At 52.0% G+C, this 18831-nt stretch overlaps 2 protein-coding genes across 2 annotated transcripts; one reads left to right on the top strand and one right to left on the bottom strand.

Annotated features, from left to right (window-relative positions):
- Positions 1–1024: 1024 nt before the first annotated feature.
- RBM41 (RNA binding motif protein 41) lies at positions 1025–8502 on the top strand. The gene is given in 8 exon segments (XM_036402458.2): positions 1025–1236; positions 1902–2018; positions 2119–2311; positions 5100–5304; positions 6749–6880; positions 6883–7118; positions 7732–7879; positions 8141–8502. Coding segments are annotated over 8 exon segments (1197 nt in total). The 5' UTR covers positions 1025–1228; the 3' UTR covers positions 8299–8502.
- A 270-nt stretch (positions 8503–8772) lies between these two features.
- On the bottom strand, positions 8773–15560 carry LOC118698850 (nuclear pore glycoprotein p62-like). Its single transcript, XM_036402397.1, has 12 exons — positions 15245–15560; positions 14041–14429; positions 13139–13249; positions 12548–12679; positions 12116–12220; positions 11564–11666; positions 11278–11422; positions 10803–10852; positions 10547–10681; positions 9763–9874; positions 9301–9367; positions 8773–8988 (listed from the first exon to the last, which is right to left on the bottom strand). The coding sequence occupies exons 1-12, from the start codon at positions 15529–15531 to the stop codon at positions 8897–8899; spliced, it is 1728 nt and encodes a 575-aa protein (XP_036258290.1). The 5' UTR covers positions 15532–15560; the 3' UTR covers positions 8773–8896.
- Positions 15561–18831: the final 3271 nt, after the last annotated feature.

Here is an 18831-nt window from a genome sequence, read left to right as displayed (position 1 = left end):
AAGGACTCCATGGCAGAGGGACCCACACTGCAGCAGTCTGAAGGGGGCTGTTGCCCGTGAGATGGACTCACATCAGAGATGTTCACAGAAGTCTCCTGTGGGAGGGACCCCAAACCTGGGGTGCTGAACTGACCATGACCCCCATTCCCATCTCCCTGTGAACTGACCATAACCCCATCCCCATCTCCCTGCACTGCTGGGGCAGGAGGGACAGGTGGGGGGAAGGTGTTTCTAAGGGCTGATTTGTCTTCCCCTTATCCTTCTCTGCTTTGGTTAGCAATAAACTTATATTTAATATCTCTACTGTGAAAAATGTGTATTTTATGATTGGCTTTTTGCAAATATTAAAATGAATATTATATGCGTTATGTCAGAAAGTTGTGCTGTATTAATTTTCTTGAGTAGTGTGTTAAATATAGTTTTAGGTTATAACAAAGTGTTAAAATAGAAACTAGGCTGTGGGAGATACTTTTTTTAAAGAAAGGACTCACACCGAGATACCAGCCAGAGAGCACCTCAATCTTTCCAAGAAAAAGAATTTATTGCTCCCTTATCAGGAGAAACGAACTTCTTCCTGCCTCGCTGTGGTTTAACGACGCTGTCAGGATTCAGAGGAAGAACTTGACACTGACCAGACAGAATCCTGTGTTTGAATGGAATTTATGCATCATGTATGAGATGTATGAATATGCAGCAGGCTATTGTTTTTAAGGGTTAATTCTCTGTTAACGTGTGTTCTTTTTCGGGCTTATTTTGCCTAGAAAGAGGTACCCGGACTGTCCGTAACTCTTTGTTTCTACTGTTTCCCATTGTCCTAATTCAAATTGTCCAAAATTACTATTACTCCAATTATATCGCTATTTTTATAATCGCTTTATTACCATTAAACTTTTAAAATTTCAAAACCAAGCGCTTGGCGTTTCCCCCATCTCGCTCGGCCCGTTTCGCCCGTGACGACATCTGACGAGAGCGATCTCTTCCGGTGCTTCTCTCAGCCCTGCCTTCCACGTTCCCTCCTCCGCTCAGCTGCAGAGGGGTGCGGGTGTTTCTGGGGTGTGCCTGTCCCCTGTCCCCGCTCACCCCACGGGCGGGCACCGCTCGCTGCAGCAGCCCCGGGGCTCCGCTCCGTGCCCGGCCCCGCTCGGTGCCGCTGCCCCGGCCCGGCCGCTCCTTCCGGGGCGGCTCCCGGTGCTCCCCTCAGGCGCTGGCGGTGCGGAGCGGCGGGGCCATGCGCCGGTGAGCGGGGCAGCCACGGCTCCCGGGTGCCCAGAGAGCCCCCACGGGCTGCGGGGCACGGTGCCAGCCCCGGTGCTCCGGCCGGAGCGGCGCCGGGCCCGGAGCGGGGGGAACGGGACGGAGCGGGAGCACGGCACGGTCCGGGCTGGGCTGGGCTGGCTCTGGCTCTGGGGTGGGTTTCGGGTTTCGGGACTCTCTGCTCGGAGCGGGTGACCCCGGAAAGGGAAAAGCGCTGCTGAAATTCTCGGTTTCGCTTCGGCGTCGCGGTTTCGCTTCTTTCTTGCCTGACTCATTTGAAACTAGCCAGACAGCGCTAGATGCCAGATCCTCTGTTTGGATGGAAGTTATGCATCATCTTGCACCTATGTGCTAGATGATTTTGGTCAATAAAAATGATGGCATGCGATTTTAAAGTGAACAAACAACCTCTCCACCAATACAAAAACACCCGAAGACTAATTGGGGTACTTTAATGTTCTCAAAGGAATCCCAAATCTGTTGACTTTTCTAGTAATGTTAAAGGGAGTTTTAGTCAAGTAGTTTTGGTTCCTTGTTTTTTTAAATGCCGTAAAATCAGCCCAAGAGGTGGAGGAGCTGTGGCAGGGATGCGTTTTGAGCAGTGTTTCCCCCATTGCCCATGGCTGTGCTGTGTTTGTGTGCCCCAGGGTGAACAGCAGCCTGTCCAGCGATGAGCTCCTCCTGGAGGACCTGGAGACAGAAGGGGAGAGGCAGCTGAAGAGCCTCCTCCACCACCAGCTGGACACCAGTGTCTCCATCGAGCAGTAAGTCCTGATCTGGTGTGCTTTGGGAGGGAGCAGCCCCGTTCTGCCTCCGTTCCTCAGTGCTGAGCTGTTTGTGCTGCTGTGTTCCTTTGGCTCACAGGTGCAAGTCCAAGCGGAGATGCTTTGCCCCTGCAGCTTTTTACAAACCCTTTGGGGAAGAGGCTGCGGGGGCTTTGAGCCTGTCACAGTTCCAGGCCCTGCAGGAGAGTGACAAGGAAACTTCCTCTCTCCGGGAGCTGGGGCTCTCTGACTCGGAGATCCTGCTCTGGAAGAACCAGGATTCAGCAAGGAAGGTGGGTCTGGTGTTTGCTGGGGTCCCCAGAAAGGAGGAATTGAGAATCTGACTCCATGTTCTCAGAAGGCTATATTATATATTATATTATATTATATTATATTATATTATATTATATTATATTATATTATATTATATTATATTATATTATATTATATTTTTTCAGACATCTTTTATGAAAATTTTTTTTCTTTAGAATTTTTCTTATTGAGAAGCTGAGAGGCTTCAAGAACAAAATGTAAACAATAGTTATCTGCTGCTGTGGAATGTAACAAGTGGATCTGTGATTGGTTTCATAGAGTTGTTTTTAAATAATGGCCAATCACAGTCAGCTGGCTCAGACTCTTTGTCCAAGCCACAAGCTTTGTTATTTTTTTTTTCTATTCTTAGCTAGCCTTCTGATGAAATCCTTTCTTCTATTCTTTTAGTATAGTTTTAATATAATATATATCATAAAATAATAAATCAAGCCTTCTGAAACATGGAGTCAGATCCTCCTCTCTTCCCTCATCCTTGGACCCCTGTGAACATGGTCACTAAAAATATAATATAATATAATATAATATAATATATATAATATAATATAATATAATATAATATAATATAATATAATATAATATAATATAATATAATATAATATAATATAATATAACAATGCTATACTAAAACTATACTAAAGAAAGAGAAAGGATACAGACAGAAGGCTTAACCAAAATCATAATGAAAAACTCCTGACTGACTCCTCAGAGTCTGGCACAGCTGATGGTGATTGGTCATTCAGTAAAAACAATTCACATGAAACCAATCAAACAATGACCAGTGGGTAAACAATCTCCAGACCACATTCCAAAGCAGCAAACACATGAGAAGCAATCAGATAATTATTGTTTTCATTTCTCTCTGAGGCTTCTCAGCTTCCCAGGAGAAGAAATCCTGGTGAAAGGATTTTTCAGAGAATGTGACAGTGAGAAGTGGGCATGCTCTGCTCTCGCCTGGGGGTGGTCAGCTTCCTCTGGCCCTGTGGCACTCTGGTAGAAAATTCCAGTCCTTTGTAAGCCATTGGTAAAGAATGGCCACTCCTGTAGCCCAGCACTATCCCACATTTTTTCTGGCCTCTTTTCTTTGGTGGAATGATCAGTGTTAAAAGGTGTGGTGGAGACAGGAGTGGGTCTTTGGAACACAGTAGGATGTGAGGATATTTCTGCTTCTGCCTTGATCTCAAACAAATCATTTCACCTGTTTATACCTGTGTGTTAAGGATTTAAATGCTAGAAGAGAAGGAGAAAATACTTCAAAGCACCTCAACATCCTGCTTTGAGTATCCTGATAGATCCCTGGATCCCATTGCTGATTTGGGATGGCTGTTTGTAGGGAGTGCTCTCCTTAGGGGCTTGCAGGTCCTTCAGGGGCCCTGGGACAGCCACATGAAATAGTGCAGAGCTCTCAGACCGAGTGTGGTGGCACTGCCTTGGCTCCTCCTTGGGTTTCTTCCAGCAGGTTTTTCCCCTTCCCCCACCCTCACCCTTATTTTTTCACATTCCAGAGACAAGAGGCTTTTGTGGTTGTCCTATGTCAGGTGCACTGGAGCATCCTGCTCTTAATTTGCCAAACTAGAAAATGCAAACCAGGACTTGGGCTGATCCTTGGCTTCCCTTTGCATCCTCTTCCTGAGTGATAGCTGTGTGCAGGAGAGAGTTGTCTGTGGTAATCAGGGGCTTGCCTCTTTTCAGCTGAAGTCATTACTTGCTTTGGTGTTTAAATGCAAATCCAGCCCTGGTGTGGCCTGATTAAAGCTTGGTGCAGAGAGGAGTGGTGTTAATTTAAGAATGAAAATCAATGTCGTCAGTACCAGCTGTTATATTTAGTATGAAATGTATTCTGGGACGTTCAGAAAAAATTATTTGTATGGAAAACACTCCTCTGACAGAAAAAAAAAAAAAAAGGTGACATCAGGCTATGTCTTCTACAGGTTCTGAGAGGAGAATATTTATGGAGAAAGCCTAAGTCAGGTAGTGATGTGCAGCTTTGGAGGTGGAGGAAAGATTCCACCATGAGTGATGAATAATGTCAGCTGAGACAGAACTTCAGATTGCCTGGGGAGCTCCTGGCAAAGCAGTGAGTGCAGATTTCTGTTATTTTCAGCTGCTAAGTGGCAGCTTTTTTGAAAACAAAGTACAACAAATTATTTCCAGGAATTGCTTTTCCGTATAAACAGCCTTTTGTGCCTGGGGGAAGCTGTGAAACGGTGAATGGCAGAAGCTGTGCAGATGTGGGGCAGAGGTACCATGGGAAGCTCTGTTAGGCTGTGCTCAGTGCAGGGAGAAAGCCTGGTTTGTTGCCCGAGGCAGAAGGATCTGCCACAGTAATTCTCAAAGTGAGTTTGAGAACAGAAAAGGCAGCCCCAGCCCCATGGAAGCGTGTTCTGATGGAGCAGAAATGCCCTTCCAGCAGCTGGGGTGTGCTTTGGCAGCATGCAGTGGCCCCTGCAGTCAGGTTTGTTTGCCCAGGGATCCTCATCTCTTCCCTCATCCTGGGACCCCTGTGAACACGGTCACAGGTTCCAATAATTATAAAGCCTAAAAACACCCTACAACAAGTCATAAAATAATAAATTAGTCTTCTAAGAACATGGACTCAGATTCATTCATTCCTTCCAACGACGGGGGTCTCAGAAAATAGCGGAGTTGCTGATCGCAGCTGTGTTGTTTTGCAGGGTTGGGGCTGTGCCCTTTGGCTGGCTCTGGGGAGGAGCCCGTGCTGTTGCTGATCCCAGCTGTGCTGTTTTGCAGGGCTCGGGGCTGGGGGCAGCCCCCGAGGCCACGCAGAGGCGGCTGGATGCCATCCGGGAGAAGCTGGAGGAGCGGCGCCGCATCCTGGCGCTGCCGCAGCGCTTCGCGGGCAGCAAGCAGCTGAGCCGGCGGGAGATGGAGATCGAGCAGGCCCTGTTCCAGGGCACCGACCGCCACTCCTTCCTCAGGGCCCTCTACCACCAAGGTGCTGCCCCCACCCAGGGCTCCTCCTGCACACACAGCCAGCCCCACGCGTTTCTGTCTGGCCTTCTGTCCCCGAGGATGTGGTTCTGCCTTGGCGCTGTGTGGGAGGGGATATTTTCCTCTCTTACAGGAGCAGGCAGAGTTGGTTCTCTTTTATGAGAACTTAGAGGTTTTTAGAGTGCATTTCTGGGTCTCCTTGAGGTGTTGCATGTAGTGCAGAGCAGCTTGGGGTGTGAGAGGGGAGCTGGGGTGATGCTTTGGTGGAGCCTGGAGGTCTGAGTTAAGCAAAGTGCCTGAGTTAAGCAAAGTGCCTGCTTTTAAAGTGTGTCACAGACATCTTTTCATGAAAATCCTTTCATTAAGATTTTTTCCTGCTGAGAAGCTAAGAAGCTTCAGGAACAAAATGTAAACAATAGTTATCTGCTGCTGTGGAATGCAACAGGTGCATCTGTGATTGGCCCAGTAAATGTTTATAATTAATGGCCAATCGCAGCCCAGCTAGCTCAGCTCTCTGTCTGAGCCACAGACCTTTGTTAATTCATTCCTTTCTATTCTTAGCTTAGCTAGCCTTCTGAGAACCTTTCCTTCTATTCTTTTAGTATAGTTTTAATGTAATATATATAATAAAATAAAAAATCAAGCCTTCTGAAATATGGAGTCAAATCCTTATCTCTTCCTTCAACATAAGACCCCTGTGACCACCGTCACAAAAGTGCATTTCTGGGTCTCCTTGAGGTGTTGCATGTAGTGCAGAGCAGCTCGGGGTGTGGGAGAGGAGCTGGGGTGATGCTTTGGTGGAGCCTGGAGGTCTGAGTTAAGCAAAGTGCCTGGGTGGGACTGGAGATTGTTCCTTATCTGCAGGGGGTGAAGGAAGCAAAGGCACAGAGCAGGTAAGAGGAGGAATGACTTGTTAAAGCCTCATCCCTGAAGGGGAATTGGGTCCAGTTGAAGGCTGGGAGATGCTGCTCTCACATTTGTCCTCATTTCCATTAAAGAGAATTGAAAGAGATCATTGATGAGTCCATGTCATCATGTCATGGACCTTTTTAAACCCAGGAGCCTTATCTGATGTCCTTGAAAGCCAAATGTTCCTATTCCAGGTAGCGGTACAAGAAGACAGCATGGCCCATCCTTGCTGCACATGCAGAGGAGGAAGGTGTGTTGAAGGAGTCACTAGAAAGTGCTGAAATGTGGCTGCAGATAGGCAAGTGAGGGCATCTCTGGAAAGAGCTCTGATGTAGCACAGGTGGAGCTGCTGCTCTCTGCAGGTTCATCCTGAGTTGAGGAACCAGCACTTGCTGGGACTTCTTGTTTTAAACAACCTGCAGGGCCTGGGCACAGAGGCTGGGGTGAAACAGGGTTTCTCCTTTCTGTGTCTCTTCTTGCAGTCTGTGTGTTTTCCAGGCTATTGGTGATAGTTACCACGTATCTCTGTTATGAATTAGATGACACTCAGAAGAGGGGAACAGATGAAAAGGACCCCATGGTTCATCTGGAGAGTGTTTACCAAGAGCTGCTGAGCAAGAAGTGCCCTGAAAAAGTCCAGTCTGCTGCAAGTGACCCCTGCTCGTCCCCCACCCCAGAGGGGTCTAGACTGAGGAGTCATCACTTCCAGACCAGGAGGAGCAAGCAGAGCAGGCAGCAAGTCCCAGTGTGTCTGCAGCAGAGCCCCAGCAGTCCCCTCCAAGGCCTGTGGTTATCAAAGAGCCAGTTGAGTTTGTCCCAGAAGAGGAGATCCTCAGGAACCGCCTCTCAGAGGAAGAACTCCGGAAAATCCCCAGGTTCTCATCCTACCATCCAGGGGAGCCCAGCAGGGTAAGCTGACATGAACCAGGATTTACCCCTGCTCAGCAGGATGCCCTGAAGCTGTCAGTAGGCAAAGGCTCCTCTTTGCTGTTCCCTTGAAGTTGCTGGGGTGATCATGCAGGCCAGGGGGGAGAGGAGCCTCCACTGTGGGGGGAAAAGGGAAAAGGGACCTTGGGCTCTGGTGGGGAGGCACCAGTCTGGCTAAGAGCTGTAGCTGTGAGCCCAGCCCTCCCTGGCTCCAGCAGGTCACCTGTCAAGATGTGCTCTGTTTGGGCCTGGTTGAGTCCTGCTGTCACTTTATTCAGACTGTTCCTGTCTAGTAGCTGGAGATAATTGCATTTTATAAATAAACAGAATGAACTGAATAAACTGTTTTATAAATAAACTGAACTAGATAAACTGAACTGTTTTATAATAAACTGAAGCTGTCAGCTCTTGATGCAGGCAAGCAGGGTGGTGCCTTGAGTTCAGAGCTGCCTTTCTCTGTACACCCACCTGTGCTCTAAATGCCATCATTAGTACGTGGGTGTGAGGGCTGAGCTAATTCACACCTTGAGCTGTACAGGCTGGAAGGTGTGTTTGCATGGCAAAGGCTGGCTGACCCAGTGTGTCCCTGTTCCAGGTGCTGTATTTGAAGAACCTGGGCCCCCGAGTGACAGTGAGGGACCTGGTGTCCCTGTTTGCCCGGTTCCAGAGGGAGGACAGCCCCCTGATCCAGTTCCGCCTCCTGAGCGGCCGCATGAGGGATCAGGCCTTCATCACCTTCCCTGGTGAGTTGCTGCCTTGTGCCTCTCTGTTCTTCCCTGACTCCCAAAGGTGTCACGTCCTCCTGCAGGGCACAGTGCTGCTGCCAAGCCTGCTTTCCAAGGAGAAACAGTGCCATGGTCCTTTCCCTGGGTTGGAAGGGATTTACCAGGGCAGAAGCGATGCAGTCTGTCATGTGCAGTGTTCATTCAGCATGTCAGAGCAGGCTGAGTGGCCAGCAGATGGGAACACCCATAGGATGACCCTGTGTCCCCCTCTCTTTGCAGACACAGAGTCAGCCCAGAGAGCCCTGCAGCTGCTGAACGGGTACAAGCTGCAGGGGAAGCCCCTGGTCATCGCCTTTGGGAAAAGCAGGAAGCACTTGCCAGAGGCTGACTCTGCTACCCCCAGCTCCTCTGCTGCAGAGAACCTTCCTGCCACGTGAGGGATGGAGAACCAGCAGCCTTGTGGAGTTCAGTGAGTTGTGGGAAAGCTGTGGCTGAACCAGGGACAGTGCAGGACCAGCAGTCTCAGTATGGGGAAAGGAGAGCTGGGGCCTGGGCTCTGCTTGAGAGCTGGGCAGTGCCCACACACATTGTGGCAAGGAGGGAGGGAAGAGGCCAGGTAAATAAATGCACTGATTGTGCTATTTCCTTAGTGTGTGCTTCTTGATGTTTATAGTCCTAAGTCTTCTAGGGCCAAGTGTGCTGCACTCTGCTGCTGCTGCAGGGCTGTGTACACACCTCACTCCTGGGAGCCTCCCAGCTCTGCTGGATCCCATGGGGCCAGAGACTGCCCCAAGCCCTCCAAAGCAGCATTTGTGTATCTCAGCAGTCTGCAGGCACAGTTAAAGCAGAGAGACCAAACTTCCCCCACAAACTTCAGGTAGCTACTCCTGTCCAACACAAGAAAGATCACCTTTGGGAACAAACAACACATTTTATTGCAAGAAAAGGAAACAAAAGCCAGGTCATCATTTTGGATTTCAAAACCTGCACAGAAAAGAGAGGTGTTTATGTCCATCATTTGAACAGGGGAGTGTTTCAATCAAAGGTGATCCTAAAGCTGCGCTCCTGCTCCTTGCGGCGACTCTCACAAACCTTGGTCACCTCTTCCACCTTCCTCTGCAGCACAGCTGTGGCAGAAACAAGGGATTAATGTCACAGTCACCCCGGAACACAACCCTGCACAGTTTTGCTTGCAGGACAAAGAAAAACATTTTAGGAAGGCTTTTTTGGTAAAACAGCAGCAGTTGTCAGGAGTAACTTCTGAGCAGAGGTCTCTAATCAGGCACAGCAGGAGAATTCAAGGCCAGAAGGCAGAGTGCCACTGAAGGTGAGGAGGAACACTCCTCAGGCATCCTCAGGAATTCAAGGATGAACAAACAGTCACACACAGGCTCCTGCTTCCCGTTCACAGTCCCAAAAGGCTGCAGGACAAAGCTCACCTGAATTCTGGTCAATCCACTGCAAGGAATCCATGTGTGCATTCAAAATTTTACAGATCTGCTGAAGCTGAGCAGAGAGAGAAGGTGCAAGTCAGTTGTGAGAGTGCATAAACAGCAAGAGGAGTCAAAAGCAAGTTTCTCCTTGCCCAGCTTCCCCTAAGGCAGCAGCCACTTGGCCAGGGAAGTGTGTGCAGCAATGCTGCTCCTTTGCTCCTCCATACGAGCAAGAAAACTGCACAGTTTAGAGGACATGTCTGTGGCTTTGGCTTATTTTCATTTAGACCTAGGAACCAGCAGAACATTCCTCAGGCTTGAGGTGGCAAAATACAAAATGAATGTGGAAAAACTCAGTCTGCAATACTGAAGCAAAACATTTACTGAAATAAAAAGCTGCTGAGTACAGCCATAAGGAGTATTAAGATCAATTTAATGTAAATAATAAAAAAAGAAGCTTGCACTTACAGGGTCACTCGTGTCTGCTGGGCCCCTTGATGTGTTCAGGTGCTCAGTGATGTCCTTCAGATCCTGTGCCATGCGCTTCAGCTGAGCATCGATGTTTTCAGCCAGTTTGTAGCTGCAGAGCACACAGGAAACAAGATCAGAATGGTTAAAGAAAACTCTGAAGAGCTGCTTGCAGTTGCAGCAACTGTGGGCAATCAGAATGAGCTCCCAAATCTGCAGCAAAGAGCAGCAGAGACCTGGAACAGCAGCCAGAGAGGCTCCAAACCCACATGAAGGGACTCCCAACCCCTGTCTCCCTTGATCTACAGACAAGCAGGAGAGTGGAGGATGTCCTGCAAGGCTTTGTGTGGACTGAGGAAAGGAGCAAGCCTGGATTCAGGATTCCTTATCACTTGAACCAGACAAACACTGCCTTTAATTACCCAGCCGTGATGCATCACTAAAGCCTTACGAGGGAGCCTGTGCCACACATAGTTCACTGCTCTCACCACTGCTGGCACTGAAGAACCATTAACTATCGGAAATTATGCCAAAATTAGTAACCTCTTCCCAGACAGCTGATTACACCAACACCCAAAGAGCTTTTCAGGCTGATTCAAGGGCTTCCACTTACTATTCTAGTTTCTAAAGAGTAAAATCTAAGTTGCCATGCATAGAACAGGATTAAATATGTGACAGCAGGCACTGCTTGTTCAATCCTGTCCCCCATCCCAGCCCCATGTGCTGCTGGCTGCTGTGAGCCCAGCACAGTGCCCATCCCCATCCCCAGCAGTCAGTGCCTCACGTCCTCTCCCGTTCCTCATCCGCGTGCTGCAGGTAGATGGTCCCGCTCTGCTCCTTCACAGACTCCTCCAGAGGGGTCAGCAAGTCCTCCAGCTCCTTCTGCTGGGACAGAATGAAGTCCAGTTCCTGATCCAGTCTGCAAAGAGAAATGCCAACTGCTTCCCTTTCATGTGGCAGACATTGCAGAGCTGTCCCACAGCCAGGCAGGACCATGCAGAGAAGAAATAAAATCATTTCAAGTGCTCATGGTCTCCTACCTCTTCTGGTCAACCTTCACCTTCTCTACTTCTCTGTGTAGTGAAGTAATCTGGAAACAGAAGACATTTCATTACACCTTGAAAACCAAGAAGTCAGCGCTGCAAAGAAGAGAGGTGGGAGGGAGAGAGCAGTACTGTTCAAGTTCTGCTGGAAACAAGAGATGGCCACATAAAGATCTACAGACCCAAGATGGAGTAAGGGAGGAATGATCCTCCCTTATTCCTCCTCCCTGTTCCACCCCAATGATGGAATAAACTTGGAATGATCCCCCCTAGGAGAACCTGGTATCACAGAGCAAAGGCACAGAACAGACTCCAAGGCCTAAAGGCCAGAGCAGACACCCAGAGACTGTGAGAAGCACCCAGGGGGAGCTCACAGCTATTTGTACCGTGTTCTAGATGCCTGTTGCACCTGTGACAGAGCCCTTGCAGGAGCCAAGCAAGCAGAATGAGGTTGCTCTGGAGGCCTCCTCACCTTCTCCCCATTCTCGATCAGCATGCGGTCCCAGGCATTGACTTGTGTGGCCTGATGCAGGAAGTGCTTCTCTTGGTCCTCCAGCTCCAGGCTCCACTTGTTGATCAAACTCTCCAGCTGGGCATAAGTCATCACTGGGGGGGCACTGAGAGGAGTGAGGGCAGCACAGGACACGAGGTCAGGGCAGACAAACACCACAACTCTCACTTCCTCCTGCAGAGCCCAGCCTGAGCCCTGCAGCTGCTCCTGGCCAGGCAGCAAAGGGTCAATGGCAGCAAACTCCCACCTGGCTGTGGTGGTTGTGGCAGCTGTGGAGGTCACAGCTCCAATGGCACCAGTGGTAGTCAATGGCTTCAGGTTCAAGGGAAAGCCAGAAGCAGAGGTTGTCCCTGCAGGAAGAGACTCAAGTCAGGCAGCAGAAGGGGACACAGCTGGCACCTCTCAAACACAGAGCAGCTCCAGGGGTGCCCATGGCTGGAGGAGCTGCAGCAGATCCCTCTGAAGGGAACGACAGCAAATCCCACATCTGTCAAGGAGGGAATGAAAACGTCCCCAGCCCAGCCCCTTGTCAATAGCCCCATGTTTTACTGCTAGAACCAAGAACTGCCAGCACACCCAGCTCCTCCCCTGCACCTCGGCAGTGGATGAGGGAACATCTGTGTTTTCACAAAGAGATGGAAAAGGATCAGAGAAAGACAGACCGTGCTGTTTTCACTCACTTGAGGGCTTTACAAATCACAGCTGCTCTGCTCCTACTCTAACATGCCCCTTTACACCTGTACATAGCACTGAATTCAGTCTCCCTTCTCTTCAGTGCCTTCCAGCATGCTGTTCCTACCAGTGGCAGTGCTTGTGGTGGCAGCTGTGGTTCCAGGAACCTTTAATCCAAAGCCAAGTGTTCCCAGACTGCCTGTCCCAGTGGAACCAGTGGAGGTGGCACCCACTGTGAAGAGAAGACACCATTAGCAGGCTGCATGAGCCAGGGAATGCAGGGCCCTTGGAGAAGCTGTGCCCAGGCTGCTCCACTCCCCCTGCAGCAGCAGCCCCAGGGGAGCAGCAGCAGCAGCAGCCCCAGGGGAGCAGCAGCAGCAGCAGCCCCAGGGGAGCAGCAGCAGCAGCAGCCCCAGGGGAGCAGCAGCAGCAGCAGCCCCAGGGGAGCAGCAGCAGCAGCAGCCCCAGGGGAGCAGCAGCAGCAGCAGCCCCAGGGGAGCAGCAGCAGCCTGGCTGCTCCTTCATTGCCCCAGGGACAAAGCTGCCTGCAGAGACTCACGTGAGAGGCCCGTGGTGCTGGAGGAGGCTGGGGCTGAAGAAGTTGCCACAGATGCAAACAAGGAGGGCCCCGTGGAGCCCAGCACTGAGGTGGTGCTGGTGGTGGAGGCCGTGCTGGCAGCTGTGGATGTGACTGCAGGGACAAACAGCTCCAGCTGTACAAGCAGAGCACACTGAGCTCCCACCCCCTGCACAACAACCCTGCTGGGAGGGTGACACCAACTGCCCAGCCACACCTCGTTCTTGGCCATGTCAGCATTTTAACTTCCTTTCCCTCTTATTCTCCCTCCAGTCCCTGTCTTTCACAATCTGCCCATTTAAGATTGTGCCTCCCTTCCCCTGTGCTCCCAAACAAGCACAGAACAGAATCTGGCATTTGGGACACAATCAGAACCACAGTACACACTGTGCAATGGCTCTGGGAGCTGTCACAGATCCCCACTGCCAGGGCAAACCCACAGGAACAAACACTTGTGGCCCCTCCCCACACTCCAGTATAAGAGATTTGTCTGCTTCCAACAGGCAACTATAGCCAGGAGGAGAGAAGAGTCCCCAAAGCCTTGGGGAATTGTTTTCTAGAACAGCTTCCTACCTCCCAGCTTGGTTCCAAAGCTCAGGGTGGGGGCCTGGCTGGTGCTTGTGGTCAGTGTTGCTGTGCTTGTACTGGTGGCTGCTGTTGAAGGCTGAGCCCCAAAGGTCAGACCTGGAAGCAGGAGCAAAAGGAAAACATGGAATTCCTTCTTCCAGGCTAAAGAGCAACTGCTCCCCAGCACTGCAGCCCCTGGACAGGCCTGTCAGAAACACCTCTGGCCCCAGCCCCTCGCTGCTCTCTGCCCCAGCACAAGCCAGAGGCTGCAGAGCCAAACCCCCACTGCACCCTCAGACACCCCCATGGCAAAGGCTCCCAGGCTGCAGCTGCCCCCGAGGCTGTGTCACAGCACAGGGCACAGCTGAGACAGCCAGGACACACACAGAACCATCATACAAACACAGAAAGCTTCAACCCACACGGAGAAACACCAAACCACTGCAGAAGGCTGCAAGCATCTGCCCTTCTTGTTCTTTAGCCCAACCCTTTACCCCCCTCACGTTGATGCACTGCCCCTGTGTGCCCTGTACTCCCTTTGGTGCTTGCTCAGCACACCTGGGCACTCCATGGCTCATTGCTGCCAGTGCTGCTCACCTGCTGCTCCCAGCTGTGCCCACTGGGGATGAGGCTGGGCCAGCCCATCCCAGTGACCCCAAACTGTGCCCACAGCACAGCCCCATCCCAGTGACCCCAAACTGTGCCCACAGCACAGCCCCATCCCAGTGACCGCAATCTGTGTGCACACAGCACAGCCCCATCCCAGTGACCCCAAACTGTGCCTACAGCACAGCCCCATCCCAGTGACCCCAAACTGTGTGCACACAGCACAGCCCCACCCCAGGGACCCCAAACTGTGTTCCCCCGTCCCAGTGTGTCTATCCACAAGCCCCAGGCTGCTCACCCACCTGTGGGCTGCCCCCCGAGGCTGAAGGGCGCTGCTGTTGGGGTGGCAGCTGCCAGGGTGGCCGTGCTGGTGCTGGCAGCAGCCGCAGGGGCCGTGCCAAAGCTCAGCCCTGCCGACGTGGCCGGCGCGGCTGCGGTGCCGATGCTGAACCCGGCCGTGCCCGCCTGGCTCGTGGTGCCACTGGAGAAGGTGAAGCCTCCTGGTGTCCCAGAGGGAGCTGTGCTGCTGCTGCTGCTGCTGGCAGCAGAGCCAAAGGCAAAGCCAGACGGGGCTGCTGCCTGACTCAAGGGGGTGCTGGTTGCCGCAGGGGCACCAAAGGAAAAGCCCCCCGTGACTGCAGGAGCTGGAGTGGCAGTGCTGGCTCCAAAGGTCACTTTTGGGGTGTTTGCCCTAGGCAAGAAAAGAAAAGAAAGGAAGCCATCTGCTTGAGACACACATCCACCCAAGTGCACAGCTGGCTTTCTCCCTGACCATTTGCTGACAGCAGAAACCGCCTTTCAAAGAGATGCACAGCTGGCCAGGCTGTGTCTCAGTTCTGATAACAGCCTCCATCCAGCTGCTGTCACCTGCCATCCCCCCTCAGGGCTCATTCCACTGCCTGTCCCTTCATTACCTCCACCCACCCAGGTACCACTGGGCATTTTATGGCAGCACACGTGAAGCTGCTCCTTCTCTCAGCTCACCATTTCCATTTCCCTTTACACAAGGCTGGTTTTTTCCTGCTCGTCCCCATTTGAGCTCCCTTCCCACAGCTCCCATCTGGCAAGCTTTGCCAGCAGCAGCTCTGCAGAACCTGCTCCAGAACTCGCCGCCTTTCCTGATCGGCAAATCCCTCCCAAAGTGCCGGGAAAACATTCCGAGCACTCCGGATCCGGGTCAGAGAGAACGAGACGTCTGATATCGGGCAGCAGAGCCTCAGCATTTCTGCGTGCTCGCGTCTCCAGCCCGCTTCCAGCCGGGATCGCGGAACATCTCCTTCCCCACGCTGCGGGGGCTCCCGTGCGAACGGACCGGGACCGAGGCCGGGGCTCGCCGAGCCCTGCGGGGCGCTGGGAAGAGCCGGCACAAGGGCCAGGGCTCGCTCCGAGCAGCTTTCCCCGCAGAGCCCTCGCCCAGCACCCACAGGACCCCGCTCCCTCCGTCCCTCTGTCCCTGTGTCCGTCCCTCTGTCCCTGTGTCCGTCCCCGCCCGGCCCCGGGTCTCACCCCAGCGGGAAGGCGGCGGCTGCCGGGGCGGCGGGGGCCGCGCTGGCCGAGCCGAAGCTGAAGCCGGAGGGCTGCGCGGCCGTGCCCGGCCTGCTGAAGGAGAAGAGCCCGGCGGGCTGGCTGCCGCCCGCCGCCGGCGCCGCGCTGCCGAAGCTGAAGCTGGTGGAGGCGGGCGCCGGCGCGGAGAAGGAGAAGCCGCTGCTGGCCGTGGTGGCGGCGGCGGCTCGGGGCGCGCCCAGGCCGAAGGCGCCGCCGGGCGCAGGCGCCCCGAAGCTGAACTGGCTCATGGCCTGGCGGCGGCGGCAACAACACGAGCCGAGCTCCGGCAGCACCGCCGGCACGGGGCCCGCGCGCGGGGCGATGGCGTCACCGCGCCCCGCCCGGCCCGCCCCCGCGCCTTCCCGCTCTACGCGGCCATTGGTCAGCGCGGCCGCCACTCGCGGGATGTCGGTTCCGATTGGCTGTCGGGGCGTGAGGGGCGGGGCGTGTCGGCGTTGCTGTGGGGATGAGGGACGCGGCTGCGGGAGCGGAGCGAGGGACAGGGGAAAAATGGACCGGGGTGCGGGACAGGAGTGCGGGAGTAGGGGACAGCAGGACCGGAGTGAGGGACAGGGGACACCAGGCTGGAATTGCGGGACAGGAACACGTACGTGCCAGTATCTGCCTCTCATTCGCACAGGCGACATTAAATCAGGAACTTTTTTCAGTGCCTGCTTTCTTTGATCACTGCCTGACCTCTTTTTTCCTGTTTAAAGTAACAGCCTTTCATTCCAGAGGAATCCATCCATTTCAATGAGATCATTTCTAGAGAATTGGGTGGGTTTTAGTTCAATGTGCTGATTGAGTCACATTCCAATGCAAAACATCAATAGAAAAATTAATTTCCTCTGGAGAACTCCTGACCTGTTGCAGAACAAGAAGTTTTGCTTCCTTACCAAAAATTTCAGCTTAATGCTAAGTGGGAAGAACTGCTAGAGTTTGGACAAGTATCTGGATGTTACTGAAGGAAAATTATTTTCTCTGATCAACAAATTCCAGGGTGCAACCAGTTCATATGGCTCAATGGCTGTTAGCTGTTGAAGTTCAGCATTCCATAAAGCCAGATAAGATAGCCTTTATCATTAAGTAGAAATTATTCTTGGCTCCGGAGCCAAGAAGTAAATTTTTATAATTCAGAAACCAGATAATAAAGGAGCTTTTCAACAGAAGGAAGCAATGTCAGCAGCTCTCTGAGGATGGAGACCTATGAATGTGTTGGAAAGTTCAGTGAAAACACCTGTGCAGTTCAACTTGTGGCTGCCAGAAAAATGATAATTACATTTCTATTCTAAACCCCTACATGTCAGATTTTCGCCTTGTGCTTCCAGACACCAACACAAATGGACAGTGGTGCCTAGAGAGAACTTCTCCTAACACTGTTTCCTTGTCACTCCTGACTGTGCTGGTGCCTTCCCCTGGAATCAGCTGTTCCCAGTGCTCTGTGCTGCACACAGGGGTTAAACTGCATTTCTCTGTGTGCTCCTCTGAGATTACCCCACCTTCTCAGGTGCCCTTGGGTCAGAGATACCAGGCTCTGCAAGTGGAACCAGTGCTGAGGACTATGCTCCATTGAGGTTGGAAGCACCAACAAGGTCAAGTTGACCTGCATTCCATATCAGAATCACTCATGTGGAGAGAAAAAAGACAGTTTATTGTCATAAGCACTCATTTCTGGGGGAACAGAAGGCCCAGTGTATGGACATTGGAAGGAAGGACAGGTTACACAGGAAAATGAGGGAGATGCTGTTCAACAGTTTATGTGGCCAGAGCTTGATTAGTGTTCAAGTTTGCCAGTGCTGTGAAAGACAGTAAAAAGGACTTGTTAAAACATGCTAACAGCAAAAGGAGGCTCAGAGATCACATCAGTCTGCACTGATGAGGTCAGACACCTCGCAAACAGGGACATGGACAAAGCAGAGATGTTTAATGCCTTCTTCACGTCTGTCATTAACATCAGATGGGCCCTGGGACCCCTGGAGCTGTGATTAGGGGCAGGATAAACTCCCAGCCAAAATTGAACGTGTTTGAGGCTTGCTGCTCCAGCTGGATGCACACAAGTCTATGGGGCATGATGGGGTTCATCCCAGGGTGAAATGAAAATGCTTGGGCTGTCATCACAGCATCTCTCTCCTTATTCTTCAAGTCTTGGGAGCCTGGAGAGGTCCCTGCACACTGGAAGCTGGCCAAAGTCCTAGTTTTCCAGATGAGCAAGAAGGAAGACCCTGGTATTTACAGTCCTGTCAGTCTCACTCCAGTGCCTGGTGAAAGAGTTATTTTTCTGGGCATTATTGAAAATCACTTGAGAGACAACACAGTCTTTTGGCTTCCAGCAAGGAGCAGGCTTCTGGCTGAGAAAATTTCTCTGGATAAGCCTCTCATTCTTTTCAAGTTTCGGGACGGGGGGAGGGTGAGAGCTGAGTTTATTTATAGGCGTGTGTGTGTGTGTGTGTGTTTCCCACTGCTCTCTCTCACGCTGCAGAGCTCGCTGCCCGTGTCCTGCAGAGGGAGGTGACCCGCTCCCACACGGTGGCACTGCTGGCCTGCCTGTGTCCCGCACGTGTCCCTGCCTGCCCACGAAGGGTCCTCAGAATGGCCCGGTGGACCCTGGCATCTCACAGAACGCCAGCATCGTGGCCCTGTGCAGCTGGCTGGTGAATCACAGAGAGATCTGGGTCACCTTCTGCTCCTCCCTGCCGGATTTTGGGGAAGGGGAAAGGCTGGGTTACGCCAGCACTGAACACATGGTGTGGTGAGAACTGTGCTGCTCATCCTGCTCATCCCTCGCTGCCTCGGGACACTCATGGGGTCAAACCCCTCCTGTTGCTCCTGTTTTCCCTGCCTCAGCTCCCCCCCAGACCCCTCTTGTTTCTCCTCGCTGCTGCCATGCTGGGCCACTTTTCCAACACCAGCTCCATCAACACCTTTTCCCTCAAAGCCTGCTCATCTCTCCCAGCACCCCTATAACTCCTCTGTAGCTCCACATTTTTCTTCCCAGAGAAAAGCAAGGCACGATTCTTCCCAAGAATATTTCTGGGATTCACATTCTCTGAACCTCAGAGAAAGAAAACACAATTCTTATCATTTGCTGTGCCTGTGTTTGTGCCAAAGCAGAATGCAATGTGGAGATTGTTTACCCACAGTGATGGTGTTTTGTTTCCTTGGCCTGTCAGGCCCAGGTATTTCTGTGTGTGTGTGTCAGGACTGTTGAGTGACAGTCACGAGTTTCTGGGCAGTGTGTGCAGGGTTGAGTGCTTGGCAGATCCAGTTTTAGATGTATAGAATAATATAGTATAATAAAGTAATTAATTAGCCTTCTGATATCCATGGAGTCAGATGCATCATTCTCTCCCCTCCTTGGGGCCATCACAGCATTGCAATACTCCTCCATGACCTTTTTTCCTCCTGTGCTTTCCTTTGTGCCCACATCCCTTTGCTCTTTGCCCAGGGCTGCCTTTGAGCAGCTCTGCTGGGCCAGAGCACAGACTGGAGGTGGGGAGGCCTTTCCTTTCCTGAAGTCAGGCTTTGGATTCTTTCATAAACGGCTCAGG

This window comes from Molothrus ater, chromosome 14 (assembly GCF_012460135.2).
Source record: "Molothrus ater isolate BHLD 08-10-18 breed brown headed cowbird chromosome 14, BPBGC_Mater_1.1, whole genome shotgun sequence".
Taxonomy (NCBI): domain Eukaryota; kingdom Metazoa; phylum Chordata; class Aves; order Passeriformes; family Icteridae; genus Molothrus; species Molothrus ater.
This window is presented reverse-complemented; position numbering and strand designations above follow the sequence as displayed.